The following is a 20,651-nucleotide window of genomic DNA, read 5'->3' as shown; positions in this document are numbered from 1 at the left end:
TCATCTAAACTGTCACACTATGCAACAATTTAATATTGATAGTTGGAATTTTTTTATTTAAAATTCAAACTGAATGCAAACCATTTCATAAGAATTTTTTTTTTTTTTTTTTGTGAACTAACAGTTTTGTAGCGTTTAAAAAAAAAAAAAAAAAAAGTTTCCATAAATTGTCAAACCAAATCCAATAATAATTTGCACAAGTCTGCTTATATAAAAGTTCATTGTAAAGCTTTTTTCCTTTATGCGACAATTTACAGTATGTTTGAAATTCACGTACAAAAACAACATTCAAACAAAAACAACCATTCAAAATAACATTCATATGGAAATCAACCATTTCACAAGAGCTTTTTTAGAAATGTATTTTAGAAATTTGCTCAACTTGTGGTTCATGATCGAGACGGCATGTACTTTGCAAAATAAAAATAAAAAAATAGATATATCGAGACCAAAATATTTTTCGAGCCCTTGTTTGTAGGATTGGAAATTGAATCTGGTTGAGGACCCCTTATAAACAGGAATATTATTTTATTAAGTGTATGTAAAGTTAGGAAAGAAACGATTTATGAAAGCATATAACGACCGTCTTATGTTCATAGTTTTTATGTTATTTGAGGTTATTTTTTCACTACATTTCAGTTTTTTCTCTCTGAATCATCTTAATTACAGTATGTATGTAATAAGTGCTGATCTTAGATCATAACGTGCAATTTTCACGAATCTCAGCTGGAATCGAAACCACTTCTGAATAACTTTAGCTGATGAACAAACTTGAGATTTCTTGACTGTTGATTGTGTAATCGCTGAACGTGAATTTGGTAGCTACACTAATTGATCTCCAGATGGGTGTTGAATCATGGCACATTGTTTTTTATTGTTTAAATGCTGATCGTTTTCATTAAACGTCATCTTGTAAGCTTAGAGTAACATTAAAGGCGATATTTTCCAGGACTCTAACACTGCTTGGTTTGAAAATATCCTTAAATCATGATTTATTGAAATAACTCGTTGCCATCCACACAGTACTACTGTTTATGCTATTATTATGCGTTAATTTTGCACTAAAGAACACGCTTCTTGCTTATTTTTTTGCACTTTAAGAGACGAAGAGATGAAGTTAATGCGTCACGGTTGACCATGTTGCTAAATATGTTTAAATAAAAAGACCAGATAAATCCTGCATTGGTTTTTATGTGAATTATTTACACTGAGGAGTTTAAAGGTGATTCGTTTATTTTTATTTAAATTAATTTGCATTAGCTCCATTTTTGTATTCCAGCTTTATGGAATCATAAAATATTGTAAACAAAAAAATATTATCATTCACATACTGAAAATGTTTCTGCATGTATAAAAAAAAATAATATAAGAAAATATGGAATATTTTTGTAATTACAACAATTAAGCATTCTTTAATACATCATAAAGGCACAACTGCAAACTTGATTACAAACTATTGCATTTTTCCTGCATTTAAATTAATCTTGAATATGCCGTTTTCTTCTGTTGTATCTTCATTGATAAATATTGCATATTTTGCTATGATCTTACAACAACAACAAAAAAATATTTGGATTCTTAACAAAAATGGCTTAAAAGAAACCAAGATTTAAACACAATAATGCTTTGCTCTCACTATATCATTGCACAAAGTCCCAGAGCATCAGTCTGCCAGAAAGTGGTAGTGATTTAAGACCATTAAATGTCCCTTTTTCACCAGTTTCTATTCTCCTGTGAAACCTCAAATATTTTACATTTCTAAACATGTTCTATATTTAGTCAGAACATATCTATTAAATACAGAGAACTGGATTAATGTGCCAGTGATATGACTTAACGAATGTATTAAAGCTATAACCGCACACTGTGTGTAGCACATCAGCCCCACCTGGATTATTTTAAGGAGTTTTTTAACCCGTAACGCAGGTTTTTGTTTGTTGAATCAGCATCATTCAGAACTGTTCAGTGGCAGTTCTGGCAGCGTGGATGGCAGAGGACTCCGTTGACTCGACATCTGCATCCACCTGATGTGTCTCCAGCGCCCTGAGGAACCAACACCAGGTCCAGGTTAGCCGTCTGATGTTTGTGAATCACTGAACTAATGATTCAAGTAGTTCTGTGACTGACCTGAGGTCCCCATCGGGCTTGTTTGGTCACCCAGCATATCTCGGTCTTACACATAAGACAGCAGATCCAGTCACAGCCGTCCTTCTTCTGGACGATCACCTGACATTTGGGACAGTTCATCGCCTCGCCGTTGTTCAGGAGTTGCTGGAAAGGAAAGCAGTCAATAGGTAACAAATATTGCTAGTGTATTGAAAACAAAACATAAAGCACATTCAGTGAAGTCTGATTCCCGAACCAATTAACTGTATTAATTGTTTCTTTGTAGGGAATTAGACATAAAGTGCAAAAAGTGTAGCTTGATTCCCAAACAAGGACTTTTAAGAATCTAATCTTTTTAGTGAATCAGAGTCAGACACATACAGTCTTACGAATGTGGTACAAATCCCAAACAAGTGACTCTTTTGAATCGGACTGTTTTAGTGAATCAAACATATATAGTGTGACCAGTGTAGTCTGATTAGCAAAAAAAATAAAAAATTATCTTATGAATTGTCTCTTTGTAGTCAATCAAACACATACAGCAAGATCAGTAGCCGGGTTTCCATCCAAAGTTGCGAATTTAACTTTTGCGCAAAATTTGAATATCGCATAAAACATTTGCGAACAAGCAATATGTCCATCCAATGAGGAAAAGAGAACAAAATTGTCACATCCTGATAAACTGGCACTAAAAATCATCAAGAAATGTATGAGAAGCTCTGAATATAATAAAAAATTATATATAATAAATTTCTCGTGCCTAAGAGTAAACAGACGAATCTTGATCAATTCTGGCAATTGGTTTCGGATGTGGATGCCTGTTGTTTGGGAACACAGGGAGGCAATTTTACGTAAATGCAGACTTTGCTTGGGCATTCAGAATGACCATAACAACAATTCACGAGACCCACCCACTAGTTAGTCAGGTTTTGCCGTCCCATTATGCAAAGTTACATGACTTTGTTGATGCGCTTAGAGGAATTTATTCGCAAACGGATTTCAATCTTACATTATTCACATGAACCCCTTTTCGTCAAAAACTATCTTAAGTGAGCATAAAAAATGTTTTTGCGATTTTTAGTGAATTGAACATAGACAGCACTGCCAGTATAGTTTGATCCTCAAACAAATGACCCTTAAGAATCGGCTCTTTTTAGTCAATCAGAAACATACAGCACAACCAGTGTAGTCCAAATGACTGACTAATGCATTTCCTTTATTCGTTAGTTGAACTGTTAAAAAAATTAAATATGGGTAAGGAAATTCTTTACAATTTCCATCCCTAGTCAGTGATGTTTCGCAATTGCGAAAACCTCAAATATTAGCTAAAAAAGTTTAACTAATAAAATGTTTGCTTACATCTAGCATCTCTGCAGTCTGTCGGGCTGCGTCGTCATTCTGCGCTCGAATACGGAGGTCGTCCTGGTACTCCTTGCAGTTCATTCCCTTGTGAATAGCCTTGACACGCACAAGCACAGTCCTTTAGATCACCATTACATGCACTTCCAAACTAGACGTGAACGAAACACAAACAAACTTTGTGTTCACCTTGCAGAGGATACAGTTGGTCTCGCTGCAGATGTCACATGTGAATTCGTTCACGTCATCTTCGAAGATGCACCAGCCGGCGCAGTCGGGCGTCTTGCAGTGGTAACTGTTCTCACTGCGGGACTCTGCGATGTTCAGCCTCAGTTCTAGAAACTTCTGGTGCTCGTCCTGAGATAGAAGCTGGTGGGAAACAGTAAAGTCTGGTGTGTTTTATTAAGTGAACAGGTAACTCAATAATTCAGTTTTAAATAATACTTCAGTTAAGCTCGTACTGATCTGATTTCTCTGTCTTGAAGTTTGCAGTTACAGGAATAAGCATCGTCTCTATAAGGACATGCCACTTCTGCATCCGTGCAGTTCAGAACCGTTTCCTTCAGACATTCCCTGTGGGATACACAAAGTAGTATTTCAGTGGAACTTCCTGTTTATATTAAGTGATAAACAGTCTCACAGCACCTGCAGAAGCTGTGCAGGCACTCTCTCAGCACGGCGCCCTCTCCTGGCATGATGGTGCTAAAGCAGATGGCACAATCCAGCTCTTCCACGTTCTCCACCAGACTGCGGGAATCCGTTTCCAGGAGTTCTTGGAAATTCCTCTCCCGTTCATCCTTAACAGACTACAAAAATAAACGAACAGGCCACATGCGTTATAGTTCTGTTTTTTAATGCAGTTTTCATAGATGAAAACAGGAAAAGCCACTGTTGTAAAAATGCAATAACAAAAATTTCTTATCATCCAATTTTTAAAAGATGCTAATGGAATCATCTGAAAATCAAAGCATTTCAAATACTAGGAAACAAGTTACATGATATATTCACAATATATGTATATCATTTATAAATTAAACAAAATTAAATGTTTATTATGTAACTAATAATTACTATACAAAAACTTTCATAATTGATTTAATATATATTTTTTCATATTGGTAGATAAAAAAGGACTAACTGGGAACCAACAACAGGAGCCTTTAAAATCCACAATCCACTAAAAAAATTAAAAAGCAATCATTTGGATTTTTTTATTCATGCATAAAATTAAGTTTTGCTTTAATGATTAAAACACTTATTTCTGTTTACTAGTTCAGTGTACAACAAATTATGAGCTTTTTTTTGCTGTAAAGTACATCCATATGAAGACTCTAAATGTTCCCCATTTTCACTTTCCATTCATCTTTTGAAACGGTAAAGCTTTCATAACGTTCGGTATTTCCACAGTTTGTTCCACAGATGTAAACCTGGAGTTTTGGGGGGGTTTTCATCTCACAGTCCAATCCAATCTAACTAGCTCATTGTAGTCCAGTGTGTGGTGTCCCCTCAGCTAACCTGCTCGTACTGCAGGCTGGCGAGTTCCTCCTGCTGGAGTCTCCTGGTTTCTGCCTCGTCCGGCTGGTATATGTCAGGAACTTTATAGTTGTCAGGTCTCGCTGTGCTGCACATCTCACATCCTGGACGTGTCGGTTTGTTTAGAAACGTGCAGCCAGGACATGACCAACCAACCGGCTATAAAACCAAATAAAATGAATTATGATAGATAGATAGAGGCACAGAATAAAACAGAATAAGAGCACAAAAGACAGAGTGACAGAATGATAGAACAACAAATAGAATGATGACATGAGTATCGACAGAATAATAGATAAAGTGAAAGATAGAGTGTCAGAACCATAGAAATTGCAACAGACAAAATAAGGGATGAAGCTACAGATAAAATGATAGCTAGAGCGACAGAAATAGAACCTACAGTAGATAGAGCAACAGATAGAAGAGCTATAGACAGAATGATAGATAAAGTGATAAACAGAGCACCAGAACCATATATAGAGCAACAGATAAAATGACAAAATGATAGATAGAGCTACAAACAGAATGACTTCAACAGAGAATGATAGATAAAGTGATAAACAGAGCACCAGAACCATATATAGAGCAACAGATAAAATGACAAAATGATAGATAGAGCTACAAACAGAATGAATTCAACAGAGAATGATAGATAAAGTGAAGGATGAATGAAAAGATGAAAGACAGTTACAAAATGAACGACATAAAAAATAGAGCACCATATAGAATGATAGCTAGAGCTATAGACAGAATGAATGACAAATAAAATGATGGAGGGACAGAAAGAGCGACAGAACCACAGATAGAGCAACAGATAAAGTAAACAGAGAACGATTGATAAAGTGAAGGATGCATGAAAAGATGAAAGATAGAGTTACAGAATGAACAATATAGTGTCATACAGAATGATAGCTAGAGCGATAGACAAAATGACAGAAAAAGCAACAAATAAAATGATGGAGCAACAGATAAAGTGACGAAAAGATAGAGTTATAAATAGAATGACTGCAACAGAAAACGATATATAAAGTGGCAAATGAATGAAAACATGAAAGACAGAGTTACAGAATGAACGATAGAAGAATAAAGTGTCATACAGAATGATAGCTAGAGCGATAGACAAAGAGCAACAAAAAGAATGATGGAGCAGCAGAAAGAATGATAGATAAAGTGACAGATAGAGTGCCAGGACCACAGATAGAGCAACAGATAAAACGACAAAAAGATAGAGAGCTACAAACAGAATGACTGCAACAGAGAGCAATAGATAAAGTGAGAGAATAATAAAAAAAGATGAAAGACAGAGTTACAGAACGAACAATCAAACAATAGAGCATCATACAGAATGATAGCAAGAGCTATAGACAAAATGACAGAATGGGCAACAAATACAAAGATGGAGCGACAGAGAGAGTCTTAGATAAAGTGACAGATCAGTAGAACCACAGACAGAGCAACAGATAAAACGATGAATAGAATGTCAGATATATAGACATAGAGACAAATATAACAATACATAGAACAACAGACTGAACGATAGAGCTACAGAATGATAGACAGACAGACAGACCTGAGGTTTGGGAGGTAGAGGAGGGCGATTGGCTCCTCTGGCGATGAGCTCTGGTGGCCGATGAGGAGGACGATCAACGATCTCGATTATATCTTCATTAAGAAAGAAATGCATTTCAGTAAACTCCAATAAAACAAGTGGTTCTTTTTTATTTTTAAATCCGAAATATAGGCCAGATACCATCAATCCGCTTGTCCTCTTTCTCTTTTCTCTCTTGTTCCCGGGTCAGATTGGCAGCCTGGGCAGTAAGGATGAAGAGGAAGGCAGAATCATCGTGGTTTCTGATCCCGTAATGATACAAGGTTTCCCTGTCCTGGGCCAGACGCTTCCCGATCACCCAACGCTGAAGGGCCGGGTGGAAGTCATAGTCACGATTGATCTGGAAAACAAATCAGGAATGACTACAAAGTAAATGAGAGCCCCAGTTAAACTATAAATTTGGGTTTCAATTTCAAACAAGAATTTCTTCTCAGGTCTATCAGTACCATTATTCACCTTTTCTTTCAGCTCTGAGATTGTCATGTAAACTGGTACCATCACTGTTATTGGGATGTGGGCTTCTGATGCGGCGTCCGCCACTCCTACTCTCAACCTGCGTTCATACAAAACAAAACAAGACCATCACATATAGTTACAGATCCTCAGCAACAAGTGTTTCTCACCGCAAAAGAACCAGTCTTACAGCATACCTGATGCTGTCTTTAGCGTACGCTTCGGGATTTAATTTGACACACACTGGGAGTTTCAGATCCAAAAGTCGATTCAGGTATTTGGTCGCTTCATCTTTGTCTCTAGAGTTGATGGCGTCACTCAGCATTTGAGCTGCATCCTCCGCTGAGACAGAAACAATGTGATGTTAACAAGTGTTGCTGTGTTGAAAATGGGTCTTTTATATATATATGTGTATATATATATATATATATATATATATATATCTTTATATATATATATATATATATATATATATATATATATATATATATATATATCTCTCTATATAGAGATATATAGATATATATATATATATATATCTATATAGAGATATATAGATAGATATATATAAATATATATATAGATAGATATAGATAGATAGATAGATAGATAGATAGATAGATAGATAGATAGATAGATAGATAGATATAACACTTACCTTCTTCTATATTTCTAGAGGCATCTAAGGCAGCCATACTTTAACATTGAAACCTTGAAAAAAAAGTTAATATAGTTTGTTTTTTAAATACATTTATTTATTTTATACATTAAAATAAACTTTAAATATAAACATTAGCTTTATATTATATACAAATACCGTATATAATATAATGTATAAAAATTACCATGGTTAATCTAACAATTGTTTTAAATAGTTACTATATTGAAATAAATATATTGAAATATTTGATTTTATTAAATATCATATAAATATCATATATTATAGTAAATGTCCAAAACTGTAGTAATATATATATATATAAAGTACTGTGGTCGTACCATGGTATTTTTATTTACGCTGTGGTACTGATTATCAATTCCATCCATGGTACTAGACTCAGAAACATTTAAAATACATGCAATCACCAAGGTACTTATTGTTCATGTACGTTTAAATAAAATCATAATAGAAACTAGATAAAAAAGTTCGTCAAGACAAACTTTAAGTTGGCTTGAGAAAAGCCTGACCAGAAAGTCTGAAAAAGTTTGAAAAGTTTAAAAAGTTTGAAAAGTTTAAAAAGTTTAAAAAGTTTAAAGTTTTACAGTTTTCAGTCTGAGATAGATAGATAGATAGATAGATAGATAGAGTTTGAAGATAGATAGATAGATAGATAGATAGATAGATAGATAGTTTGAAGTCTGAAAAGTTTAAAAAGTTTAAGAAGTTTAAAAAGTTTAACAGTTTTCAGTATGAAATAGTAAAAAATGCAAATAAGTTTTAAAAGCATAAAGTTTGAAGGCAATACAGTCTGTCAGAGATAGATAGTTGCTATGCGGTTGCTAGGGTTTCTGGGGGGTTGCTAAGGCATTACTATCCAGTTGCTATTTACTTGGGGTGGTTGTTAGGGTGTTGCTATGTTTTGAATACAAAATAGACTGAATTTAACAGATAACATTTATGTCAGTTTAATTGTTTTTATAACAACATACACAAATCATAACTTGATTTTTGCAAGAATTGTAAACCAATGCTCTACGGTTAACAGTGATTTTTGATGTTTCCTCCTGCTCATGTTTTATGAACCCGTTCTGCATGATGTCATGAAAGTCTTTCAGCATAATGTATATTACAAAGGCAGAGAGGAAACAATTATTTGTATTATTATATTAAAGTTCCTAAACATTTTTATATTTTTCTTTACCACAGAAGCTCTGTCAGTTACGTTGAGACTGATGAATCCCCAATCTTCCACAATCGACTTCACATAGGATGAACTGTTTCCAGTTTCAGCAAAGCAGCAAGGATGACTACACCTTAGAACTCTTCACTAACACTGCCTGCCTCACCTGGGCCACAGAGAAAACAATGTTACTGCCTGTAAATGGCACAATTAACCTTTAACCTTACAGATGAATCAATGCAGTAACACTGTTATATACCATTGACATTGTACCAAATATTCAGACTGAATATACAGAGGAGAACTGGTCCCCAGTGTTTTTGGTGAGCCTAGTTTCTCCAAAGGTTTTGTTTTTACTCCAGTATCAGCATTTTAAAGATTTTTCTTTCTTTTTTTTAGCACTGTTGCCTTTGGCTTGCTTGCTGTATGTATGAAGACTAAAGCATTTATCACCAACTATTAAAACCATAGGTATGTCTTTCTGTAAAGATTTTTTTAAATGTTATGTATTTTGAAAAATGTATAAATGTCTTACATTGATTGTGTGCATATTTTTTGAACATTTATATGTAAAAAAATCTGTTTATTAATATAATTATTATATTATAATTGAAAGTTATACTTATATAACAATTATAAACTATTTAGCTGTATTTTTAGTTACTTTCAGTGCACAAACAACGATTATTCACTTTCTATACTTAATGGTATAAATATAATGGGCATACTGACATACTTTATTTAAAAAAACATAAAATGTTTGATTTCACAACCTATAGCGTCGGCTATATATTAGCCTATAAAACATGTAATTTAAAAGACATTAATGGTCATTATAGCACAGTTCAAACAACAACAATTATAAACGATTTTGCAGGAATTGTAATCAGGCGCTAAAAATAATACCCATTAATTGTTCGTTGAGCCAATGGGATCACTCTGGGTCCTGAGAAATGACACCGGGACCGCGATGCACGCTGGGATTTGGAGTTTTCGGCTGATTGTATGCAAAACTCGCATGCGGAAAGGTTTGAGCATACACGTCTCGGAGAATATCAATTAAATAATAATTATATTACAAGTTATGGTCCGATGAGCACCGGCGCCATGGAGAGTACAGGACACGTCTGGTGAGGCTATAAACGTGTTAGTTACTTTTATATATTTTTATCTTTATTTTGAAACGTAAAAGCACAGCTAGCATACTGATAAACTGTTTATTGACAGAAAAGTACAGTACATGATGCATCTGAGGAAATATACAGTAAATACATATGGATTATTACAGTGCTATGTGGATGAACGTATATTTGTTTGTTTGACTCTCTGAAGGCCATGTAGCAACTCCGGCTAGTGGATTAGCACGCACGCGACCAAACACACAGACGGATGAGAGAGAGGCTGGAGAGATACAGGGATACAGATGATGCTGAGGTCAGATGCTCTCAATCAGTATACCTATACAGAATGCACATAAATGAAATGATATAAAGCTGGAGATTGTGGATTTTATTTTAGATTGTGATAGATGAGATATATTTTATAATTTAATGCAGTTTGCAGTACCAGTTATCCACTTTCAAAGACAGTGATTAGAACACACACACACACACACACACACACAAAAGTGCATTGTGTTGAGGTTTTTCATCATGTGAAAAACAACATAAGAATATTTGTCGCAAACAGCTTTTTATGTAACTTCAAAGTGTTTTCTGTCAAATGATATAAAGATTGCATTTATTCCAATGTATGTGGGTATGGGGACACTTCAAATTTGGATAGCGCAGTGCTCTACCAATTGAGCTACAACATATAAGATCATTTTCATCAATTTCAACTGTTTAATGTAATTTCAAAAGATTTCCTGTAAAATGATACCAAACTTTTGTATGTACACCACTGCATGTGGGTGTGGGTATGGGAAGCTTTTGAATTTAGGTAGGAAAAATGCCAAGCGGAAATCCCCAAAATAGCATTTGTGCATAAGGTTTTCAATTTTAAAATTATTGCAGCCTTGGTGATCATAAGATTTCTAAAAAGCATTACTAATTAAGATTTGTGTTTTTGAATTCATCTGTGTGATAGTGAGGTATAAATACAGACACAGCCTAAGTGATTGTGCAATAAAGTGTTTAAACAATTGCAATAAATTTGAACAAGAACAAATTTATTTAACATTAATTTGCATTAGCATAAGCACAAATAACTAATAGTGTAAAATATTTTTTTACTATTATGCAAAAGTGTATATATATATATATATATATATATATATATATATATATATATATAACTACAAAAAAAATAAAATACAATAAAACTGATTCGCTTAACTGATTACTGATTAGTCTATAAAGCTATGACTACAATAAAACTGATTCGCTGAACTGATTACTGATTAGTCTATAAAGCTGTGACTACAATAAAACTGATTCGCTGAACTGATTACTGATTAGTCTATAAAGCTATGACTACAATAAAACTGATTCGCTGAACTGATTACTGATTAGTCTATAAAGCTGTGACTACAATAAAACTGATTCGCTGAACTGATTACTGATTAGTCTATAAAGCTATGACTACAATAAAACTGATTCGCTGAACTGATTACTGATTAGTTTACTGTTTGTACGCTAACTACTCGTTTATTAACATGATTTACAATAATTTTCATGGGCAACTCCATGATTAGGTCATCAATGCTGCCACAATAATGTTCAGAAGGCACAACAAAGATTTCATCATCCGCAGTAAGTAGGTGGCAGTTGTCATCAATTTCAGTCACTCCCACAACTTCAACTTCCTGTTCGACAGGTTCAACCTCCTCGATCTGAAAAAAAAACATAAAACATTAAAAACCTTTTAATTTAATTGACTGTTTGTATTTCACTGTGTGTTTGTGTGTGCACATGCTAGTGAGTGTGAGTAAAGCCCCTTTCACACTGCACGTCGGACCTGGCAAATTGCCGGAACATTGCCGGGTCGCCTTATGTGTGAAAGCAAACACGTCCCGGGATTGATTCTGGCATTGAACCCGGGTCAGGGACCTAGTAACATTGCCGTGTTCAATCCAGGGACGAGCGCTGTGTGAACAAAAGCCAGATTTAATGCCGTGTCTTAGTGATGACGCAGGTTATCGCACGACTCTTTTACCGGCTGTTTTGAGGGAAGATCAACGTTCATGACAAAAAAATATGTGCAAACTGTAATGAAGCAGAGATCAGTTTGTTCCTCACTTTTTCCGCAAAGATGCTGAGATTGTTTACTATCGTTTACTCGTGAGCACTGGTGAGTGAATGTGTGTGTGTCTGTGTGCACTAGTGTGTGTGTGTATGTATGTGTGTGTGTGTGCTAGCAAGTGAGTACATGTGTGTGCCGCTAGTGAGCAAGAGTGAGTGAGTGAGTGTGTGTGTGCCTGCTAGTGAGGGAGTGTATGTGTGTGCGCTAGTGAGTAAGTGTGTGTTTGCACTGGTGAGTGAATGTGTGTGTGTCTGTGTGCACTAGTGTGTGTGTATGTATGTGTGTGTATGTGTGTGCTAGCAAGTGAGTATATGTGTGTGCGCTAGTGAGCAAGAGTGAGTGAGTGAGTGTGTGTGTGCCTGCTAGTGAGGGAGTGTATGTGTGTGCGCTAGTGAGTAAGTGTGTGTTTGCACTGGTGAGTGAATGTGTGTGTGTCTGTGTGCACTAGTGTGTGTATGTATGTGTGTGTGTGTGTGTGCTAGCGAGTGAGTATATGTGTGTGCGCTAGTGAGCAAGAGCGAGTGAGTGAGTGTGTGTGTGCCTGCTAGTGAGGGAGTGTATGTGTGTGCGCTAGTGAGTAAGTGTGTGTTTGCACTGGTGAGTGAGTGTCTGTGTCTTTGTGTGAGTGCGTGCACTAGAGAGGGAGTGCGTGCGTGCATGTGCGTGTATGCGCTAGTGAGCAAGTGCCAGTGAGTGTGTGTGTACTAATTATTAGACAGAAATTCACGATAGCTCTACTGTGTAATGTGGAGTATATAATCATAAGTACCTTAATGGTAGTATAGTTCGATGACTGAAGTTTTGCATTGCCACTTGCCAAAATGGTGGCACGCATATGGCTGATGTGCACATTGTCTCCCTCATGGAGTTCACTGAGTGCTTCATCCCTCCACAGGGACACATCAAGGAGCCTTTCGCCGCACTTCATTTTGAGGTCCAAGACTGGGATGTCTGACATTGTCATCCTTACTTTCTGGATCTGCAAAATTTAAAATGACTAGCGATGTTAAAAGTGTGATAGATAGATAGATAGATAGATAGATAGATAGATAGATAGAAACAGTCAGAAGAAAGACAGATATAGATAGATAGATAGATAGATAGATAGAGTCTGAATGAGTTTATATAGATAGCTAGCTCACTTTTTCAACTTTTCCTAGGAGGCTGAGATATCCACTCCTGGAAAACAGATCCTCCTCCTCACCAGTGGCAGAATAGGATGGTGGATGGATTAATTCCACTGCAGCTCTCTCTGCCTCCTCAGAAATTTTTAATGGAGCTGTTCTAAACTTTAATGTGGATCTTCCCACAAGAAGACAGAGCCTCCCATGTCTGTCGGACAATGTGCAATTTTTTAAAATATACGATGCCCCCTCCTCAAATTCAGGATACGAGCCATTTTTTTTGTGGTAAATGGCCCTACTACCATCTGTGAGGGCACAGACTGTTGATGTGTGCTGTGTGTCAATGGTAATTTTAAACCCTCGGCGGACAAATGAGCCAGCTTTTTGGATTAGACGTGTCTGTATACATTTTAGCGCCAGCTTTTGAGGGGTGGAATATGGATGCGCCATTCTGATGGTAAGAAAAAGGAAGTAATATCTTAGTAGCATAAAAAAATACAATTTACTATTATTACTATCTCTAAACATAAATACTGAGAAGATGTCTTAAAGTCAACCAAAAAATATACTTACGATGTTTTGAGGGGGGGTTTAGCTGCTGATGACAAACAAAGCAAAGAGAAATACAAAACATTACTGAATATGAATCAGATATTGCATATGTTTGTATAAATGTTTAATATATACATTTTTTCAAAACTTTAAATATTTAGTTTTTCATCAGGGATAATATTATACATTTTAATCAAAGGAAAGGGGGCTCATGAGCCTGAAATATGAGAAATATTTGACATTTAGGCCAAATATGTTAATGAGTTTGTGATTAATTAATCAAAATAAAAAGTGCTCATGAGCCAGAAATATGAACAAATATTTTACATAAATATAATTATTTATTAATAAAGTTGTCGTGAGAAATTAATTTAATGAATACGCTCATTTTTAATTAACTATAATAGTTATAGTTTAAAAAAAAAAAAAACGGGTTTCCCTTTATCTCCGTTCCAGTGCTTTTTCTGCGGCACATTACATTTCGTCCGCCAACGTGATTCATTTAATTGGACACTTTCACTCAAAGCTTTCCTCGGACTGCTTATTGGATGAACCACTAGAATGAAAATATTCACCGCTCATAGGCCTGGGCCAAAATGGGTGGGCCCGAACCCACCCGGGCCCAATGGTAGCGCAGTGGCTGGTTCTCTCTCAGCACGTCTGAGAGAGCGGGGCTCGCGCACTTGCAATTTGAACCTATACATTCTATGGATTGAGCGCTGCTCCCTTAGCACAAATGGCGTCATTCATATGTAACGGAAATAACGGACATTATTGGTCGTACAGTAAATGTAATACATTTACAATGTAGCTTTGAGATACATTTACTAGAAAAAACTGTCCGTTTTCGTTATTTTTTATCTATAGGCTATATGGAAAAATATTTTAAAAACTTAAAAAAAAAATTTTTATTTTATTTTTGATGTTAAAATAACTCTGGGGGAAAAAAAACTGTTCCCTCAGATCGGGATTTGTTTAGGGTATAATTATTATAGGGTATTATTGTATTTTCTTTCTATATAATATTAAATTGATATTTGTAGTGTGATTATTATACATTTTAAAAGTCATTTAAATAAATTGGTTGGGTAAAAGTACTTACCTTAGGAAAATTGTCTGTCTTCTTATCCACTGCTCTTCTTCTGTCTGAATGGAGTCGGGCTATGCGTGCGCTCCGGTCACGGACACCGCTTTATAAACTCTGTTTTTTTTCGCGGTCATTGCACGCGAGTAATAATTTAAGTCTTAACAATTAAAAAAATACATTCGCATTTTTTTGCGAATAGTTTATTTAAATTGTTTCTTTATATCATCATGCCTTGTTATATTTCCCGGAGGAGGGGGAAAATAAATAAATACAATTAAGTGATGGGGATTTGAATTTCCGAGGAAGAATCTCTAAAGTTGACATGTTTCTCATTTTTAAATGTCACAATATATCTTTCGCTAATTTGATTTAGGCCTATATCAGAAATCCGCGGTGACACAAATGTGGATTTATTTATTTGCTTTTGGAAAAAATAATAGGCTAATATAAAAGTTATATTTGCTATAATCTCCCATATGGATAGACCTAGAGTGTTATTATCATTAAAGCTAAAATGATTAGCCCACAATTTAATTAATTAAAATAATATATGTTAACTTAAATAAAATATATTATTATATAAAACATATTAAGATATTTGCTTTTCTATATTATAGAAAATATAGTATATATTATATGATATAATATATTTACATTACATTTACATTTATTCATTTTGCAGACGCTTTTATCCAAAGCGACTGACAGATGAGGACAGTGGAAGCAATCAAAAACAAAAAGAGCAATAAGTGCTATAACAAGTCTCAGTTAGGTTAACACCGTATACACGTTGCATGGGATTTTAAATAATATAATTAATAAAAAGAAAACCGATCTAATAAAAAAAAAGAATAGAGCAACCTAATGTTAATGATCTTTACACACACACGCGCAAACACACATACACATACAACTGTAAATGAAAAGAAAATAGAAAAAAAAGATTAGAAAGGTAGTTAGATTTTTTTTTTTTTTTTAAATAATAGAATTAGAATATTGAGTGTTAAAGTTAGAGGGTCAAATAAATATGGAAGAGATCGGTTTTAAGCCGATTCTTGTAGATGGCTAAATATGGCATATTATTATTATTATTATTATTATTATTATTCTATTATTATTATCTATATTATATTATTCTATATATTCAATATTTAACTATACTTCTACATTTGTTAAAGCTCTAACTAAAATTTTAATTACAGCCTGCTAAAAGTAAAACTGAAATTAAATTAATGAAAGTATAAAATATATATTTAAAGAATTTAAAATTAAAAAAGGACAAAACTCTTTAAATTATTACCATGTTAATTAAACTTAAAACGTAAATATAAAAGCCAATTCAAAATATTTTTGTTATTATTAATAATAATAATAATAATAATAATAATAATAATAATAATGAAATGCTATTATTAAATATATTAACGTATTATTAGAAAATAGAAAAAAAAAGATTAGAAAGGTAGTTAGATTTTTTTTTTTTATATATAATAGAATTAGAATATTGAGTGTTAAAGTTAGAGGGTCAAATAAATATGGAAGAGATCGGTTTCAAGCCGATTCTTGTAGATGGCTAAAGATGGCATATTATTATTATTATTATTATTATTATTATTATTATTATTATTATTATTCTATTATTATTATCTATATTATATTATTCTATATATTCAATATTTAACTATACTTCTACATTTGTTAAAGCTCTAACTAAAATTTTAATTACAGCCTGCTAAAAGTAAAACTGAAATTAAATTAATGAAAGTATAAAATATATATTTAAAAAATAAAATTAAAAAAGGACAAAACTCTTTAAATTATTACCATGTTAATTAAACTTAAAACGTAAATATAAAAGCCAATTCAAAATATTTTATGTTATTATTAATAATAATAATAATTATAATAATAATAATAATAATGAAATGCTATTATTAAATATATTAACGTATTATTATTATTATTGTTATTATTCTTTCAGCAGAAAAGCTTTTGGATCAAGGAGACATCTTTGTCCCCCATTTTAAATTAAATCCGGATTTGATTTTTCATATGTATGATAGATAAAAAAGATTAGTATTTAACTGTAAAGTATTTAATTGAAAAACAATAGACTAACGGTTAACCAATGAACAGCGTTAGAATTTTGCATAACTAATGAGCTGTCACTCTGGATTCATCCGGTCCGGCGGTTATTTCTTGAGGTGAGTCTGCTAGATTTGCTAGGCAATTATGCAATCAAACATTGTAAAAAAGAAAATAAAAGTATCGATTGTTTATAAAATGATTGCACTTAATAAACCTAGTGAAGCCGGTTTACATTGATTTTTTTTTATCAGTTAAAGGCGTCTTCAGGCAGGACGTGAAGCCATGTCTAAAATCCCCGTAACCCGTAACAGTTAGTTGTTATAAATATCACTTTACATAGCCTATAGCCATACCATCAAATATGTATATACATATCAAGGTTTCATTAAATAAACAGATAAAATAAAAAATAATTTATTGGTAACAATTGGTAATAAAAACGCAAAGCAATATATAGTTAGTTCAACAGTGTTTAGAACGGTTGCCAAGCAACACACAGGCTCAATATCACTGTAAGCCAGTAATATAATGCGCTCTCAGAAGTATGTTTGTTGTGTTTTTGAGGCTGTCCGCTTTTTAAATATAATAATTCTGAGTGTATTATACTGTTATGTATGAGAATATTAACGAATTAAATTTAGCATTGCAATAAAGCAGGGCTAGCGGTGAATTAGAGACCATTACATTGATATAGTTTTTATAGTATTTATTTGACATATATTGTGTATAAACCAGGTCGTTGCTGCTGTAACTATATGCTTTGACTGATATGACACAATTATTTAATGATATTTAGAGTTATCATTCATGGCTGCTTTCACTGAGTTTGTTTGTTGCTCATAGAAAGTAAGCTAATTGACTCCTAGTGATTGCTTAATTTCTCCCTTTTTTTACTTGCCTGTAAATCTTTTGTATCTGCTCTTATGTCAGATCATTGCACTTTCTGCTGCGGTAAGTAATCTTTTGAGCAAATTATATCAGCATTTTAAATATATATATTTTTATTTTGCTAAGCTTTAAGGTATGCATACTATGTGAAGGTGGTAGATCAGTTATTTAATATGTTTTCTTACTAGATTGTTGACCTATTCCACTGCCTCCTCCTCCCCACTGCCAAGTGTGGCCATCAGCACCTTCATTTGAGGTAATTCATGTTTTCATAAACACCACATTATCAGTCAGATACAAACCTGCAATAGCTGAATATGTTTAGTTCCTTTCCTTGGATGTAAGCATTATAATGTGGATATTCTGATAATAGTTAGAATTTTTATTGATTTATTTATTCAAAGGTGCCATTGATGCTTTGGCTCTCTATGTAAGTAACCCTTTAAAATCACTGCATCATGTTACTACATTAGTAATTTCTTTGTAATATTTGTAATCTCTCTACTTAGCATCAAGGTTTCATTAGTATATTTACTGACACAAAAAATGTATCACTTAATTAAACTATAATTGTTTGAGCTGTCAATAATGCTCTATTGTATTTAAAAAAAACAATGTATTTCTTCCTAGTAGTCTGGATGTCCATTTTGTTTACTTGTAATGCAATACAAATACTCAACAATATTTTTTTTAGTAGCAATAAGCTAAAAAACAAAAACAATAATTAAATTTGTGTTATAAGTGACTCAATATGATTTCTTATTTCACGGTTTTGTTTTTCTGTAATTATGCTATGTCTGTAATCTTTACTAGTCAGGTCATTGCATCCTGTGATGTAAGTAATCTTTAGAACCATTTGGTACATTGACTCCTAATATCAAATTATGTCAGGATATTTTTACAACATTTAATACTTCTTTCTTTTGCTCTGCTTTTAACATCTAAATAATATTTGTGCGTGGTAGATCACAATGACTTATTTTGTTTACTTAATAGATTGTTGTAGTCTTGCACTGTCTCCTTGCCAAGTGTTGCCATCAGCACCATTTAAAGGTAATTACTGTAATGTTTGCATATTCACATTAGCAGTCAGATACAAATCTGCAATAGCTGTCTTTCATGGCTTATTCTTTCTTTAGATTTGAGTATTATAATGAGGAGATGCTTGAGTCTCACTACATTACAATATATTTATTTTTTAATTTTTTATTCAAAGGAGATATTGATACTTTGGCTCTCTATGTAAGTAAACTTTTAAAAATCATTAGTCGTTTCTTTATGATGTTAGTAATGAGCTAAAAACAATGGTTTATTTCTGTAGTTTATGTGCTATTGCTAAAAAACAGAACAGCACATGTTGTGGTCATTACATTAAATAATGATTTAAATTATATTGATTGCTCAGGAAGTTTTCCATTCTTTCAACCCTCAGTTGTGTAAGTAATACTCTTAAGCCCCGTTCACACCAAGAATGATAACTATAAAGATAACGATATTAGCGTCCACACCAGTGTACCACATCGTCTGTTTATTCTGAGTGCATGTGCGTCTGCCGCTTTAAATCCTCGAGCCCCGTTATAGCAGGATGGATTCTGATTGGATGTCAATATTTATATCGTTCATCAGCTGGAAAAAAAATCATTCTGAAAGTGATTCCTATGATACCGTTTCTCTATGCCTTCATCGTTATTGTTGTAGTATGGACTCTGTTATTCTTTAATATTGAGAACGATTTTTAGAACTATATAGTTATCGTTATCATTATAGTTATCGTGCTTGGTGTGAATGGGCCTTTAAACATTATTTTGAGTACAAGTGATATTAATAGGGCATTCTTTAATTATGCTATTGTTGTTATTTATTACTATCAAATATTTAATATAAATGAGATAAACAATTAATCCCTATTTAGGGCAGTTTATTTAGTTATTTATGTATTATGCTTACTGATTTGCATTTAATAATGTAACTGTCTTTATTTCTTTCTGTGTGTGTCTGTCCCTATCTTTCCTGTCCATATCTTTATATGCTTTACTAAACCCTTTATCTTGCTTATTTCATTTACATTAATTTTATCCTTTCATTTCCAAACTGATAACTGGCCTGCCACATCAAAATGCTGCTGCACTGCTTGCTGCTTTGCTTGCTCGCACTATAAACTGCAAGATGCAAATTCAGATCTGCTTCTAACCCTTACGCAACTACGCCTAGCTTGCTTAGCATCTTTGAAAAAAAAGGCCAGAACCCTCAATTTTGATCTACGACCATCTATGATTCTGGAAAACTTGATACACTGTTAATACTTGATACACTATTTATACTTGATACCACAAAGATTTACACCCAATCTTACAACCTGAAAAAATCAATCTCAAACCACAGAAAAAAAAAAAAAACTGATAAGAAAACTGAGCTGCATCTTCAGAAGGAGTAAGTAAATTGACCTCTTCACTGTTTTCACTGTTGTATATTCGTCAAGGACCACTGATTTGACGACTACATCAGCTTTGACACAACGATAAGATTTGTTACATTTTATATATATCAGTAAATATATTCAATAATCAGTAATTAAAAAAAATATTCTTACATTTACTACATTTACTTCCCAGTGATTAAAAGTCAATATGCCAAAGAAAAGGAAAGAGGAGTGAATCACAGAAACAGCGCAGAAAGCTACAGTCTTCATTGGGCACCAGTAACAGTACCAACTCTGTATCAGGTATGAGTGATGAAAACCCGTATGTGCTGTCTGTTAAAGCGTCTCA

The 20,651-nt window shown here is 33.5% G+C and overlaps 2 protein-coding genes and 1 long non-coding RNA gene across 11 annotated transcripts; 1 reads left to right on the top strand and 2 right to left on the bottom strand.

Annotated features, from left to right (window-relative positions):
- Positions 1-1,902: 1,902 nt before the first annotated feature.
- Positions 1,903-7,789, bottom strand: LOC113039482 (ranBP-type and C3HC4-type zinc finger-containing protein 1-like). Its single transcript, XM_026197375.1, has 12 exons — positions 7,719-7,789; positions 7,258-7,402; positions 7,064-7,160; positions 6,749-6,947; positions 6,569-6,660; positions 4,981-5,157; positions 4,111-4,271; positions 3,927-4,038; positions 3,655-3,834; positions 3,466-3,564; positions 2,128-2,271; positions 1,903-2,043 (listed from the first exon to the last, which is right to left on the bottom strand). The coding sequence occupies exons 1-12, from the start codon at positions 7,753-7,755 to the stop codon at positions 1,963-1,965; spliced, it is 1,524 nt and encodes a 507-aa protein (XP_026053160.1). The 5' UTR covers positions 7,756-7,789; the 3' UTR covers positions 1,903-1,962.
- Positions 7,790-8,486: 697 nt separating this feature from the next.
- Positions 8,487-20,131, top strand: LOC113039496 (uncharacterized). 6 transcript variants are annotated; one of them, XR_003275023.1, is made up of 10 exons: positions 9,652-10,031; positions 10,234-10,335; positions 13,305-13,725; positions 17,926-17,946; positions 18,072-18,139; positions 18,288-18,313; positions 18,697-18,718; positions 18,880-18,936; positions 19,100-19,125; positions 20,050-20,131. It is a non-coding gene; the product is annotated as an uncharacterized LOC113039496 (long non-coding RNA). The 6 variants fall into 6 exon arrangements; XR_003275026.1 differs by lacking the exons at positions 9,652-10,031; positions 13,305-13,725 and adding an exon at positions 8,487-9,372; XR_003275025.1 differs by lacking the exon at positions 13,305-13,725 and having other exon boundaries at positions 9,644-10,031; positions 19,100-19,319; positions 20,050-20,127.
- LOC113039487 (uncharacterized) lies at positions 11,189-15,475 on the bottom strand. Of its 4 annotated transcripts, none has more exons than XM_026197383.1 (5): positions 14,923-15,475; positions 13,842-13,866; positions 13,287-13,719; positions 12,914-13,123; positions 11,189-11,734 (listed from the first exon to the last, which is right to left on the bottom strand). In XM_026197383.1, exons 3-5 carry the CDS (start codon positions 13,716-13,718, stop codon positions 11,519-11,521), a joined length of 858 nt encoding a protein of 285 aa, XP_026053168.1. In that variant the 5' UTR covers position 13,719; positions 13,842-13,866; positions 14,923-15,475; the 3' UTR covers positions 11,189-11,518. The 4 variants fall into 4 exon arrangements, with proteins under 4 accessions (XP_026053168.1, XP_026053169.1, XP_026053166.1 ...); XM_026197384.1 differs by having other exon boundaries at positions 13,842-13,863; XM_026197381.1 differs by having other exon boundaries at positions 13,287-13,866.
- Positions 20,132-20,651: the final 520 nt, after the last annotated feature.

Source organism: Carassius auratus, chromosome 22 (genome assembly GCF_003368295.1).
Source record: "Carassius auratus strain Wakin chromosome 22, ASM336829v1, whole genome shotgun sequence".
Classification (NCBI taxonomy): Eukaryota; Metazoa; Chordata; class Actinopteri; order Cypriniformes; family Cyprinidae; genus Carassius; species Carassius auratus.
The sequence above is the reverse complement of the archived record's forward strand: the minus strand, read 5'-3'. Positions and strand labels throughout refer to the sequence as shown.

Excerpts from the sequence above, each read along its gene's own strand:
- LOC113039482 (XM_026197375.1), bottom strand. The coding sequence starts at position 7,755 with ATGGCTGCCTTAGATGCCTCTAGAAATATAGAAGAAG. Across the intron at positions 5,158-6,568 it reads CTCTACCTCCCAAACCTCAG|CCGGTTGGTTGGTCATGTCC; the intron begins GTCTGTCTGTCT and ends TTGGTTTTATAG. Across the intron at positions 3,565-3,654 it reads CCAACTGTATCCTCTGCAAG|GCTATTCACAAGGGAATGAA; the intron begins GTGAACACAAAG and ends GTGCGTGTCAAG.
- LOC113039487 (XM_026197381.1), bottom strand. The coding sequence starts at position 13,796 with ATGTTTAGAGATAGTAATAATAGTAAATTGTATTTTTTTATGCTACTA. Across the intron at positions 13,124-13,286 it reads TCCTAGGAAAAGTTGAAAAA|ATCCAGAAAGTAAGGATGAC; the intron begins GTGAGCTAGCTA and ends TAAATTTTGCAG. Across the intron at positions 11,735-12,913 it reads CGAACTATACTACCATTAAG|ATCGAGGAGGTTGAACCTGT; the intron begins GTACTTATGATT and ends TTTTTTTTTCAG.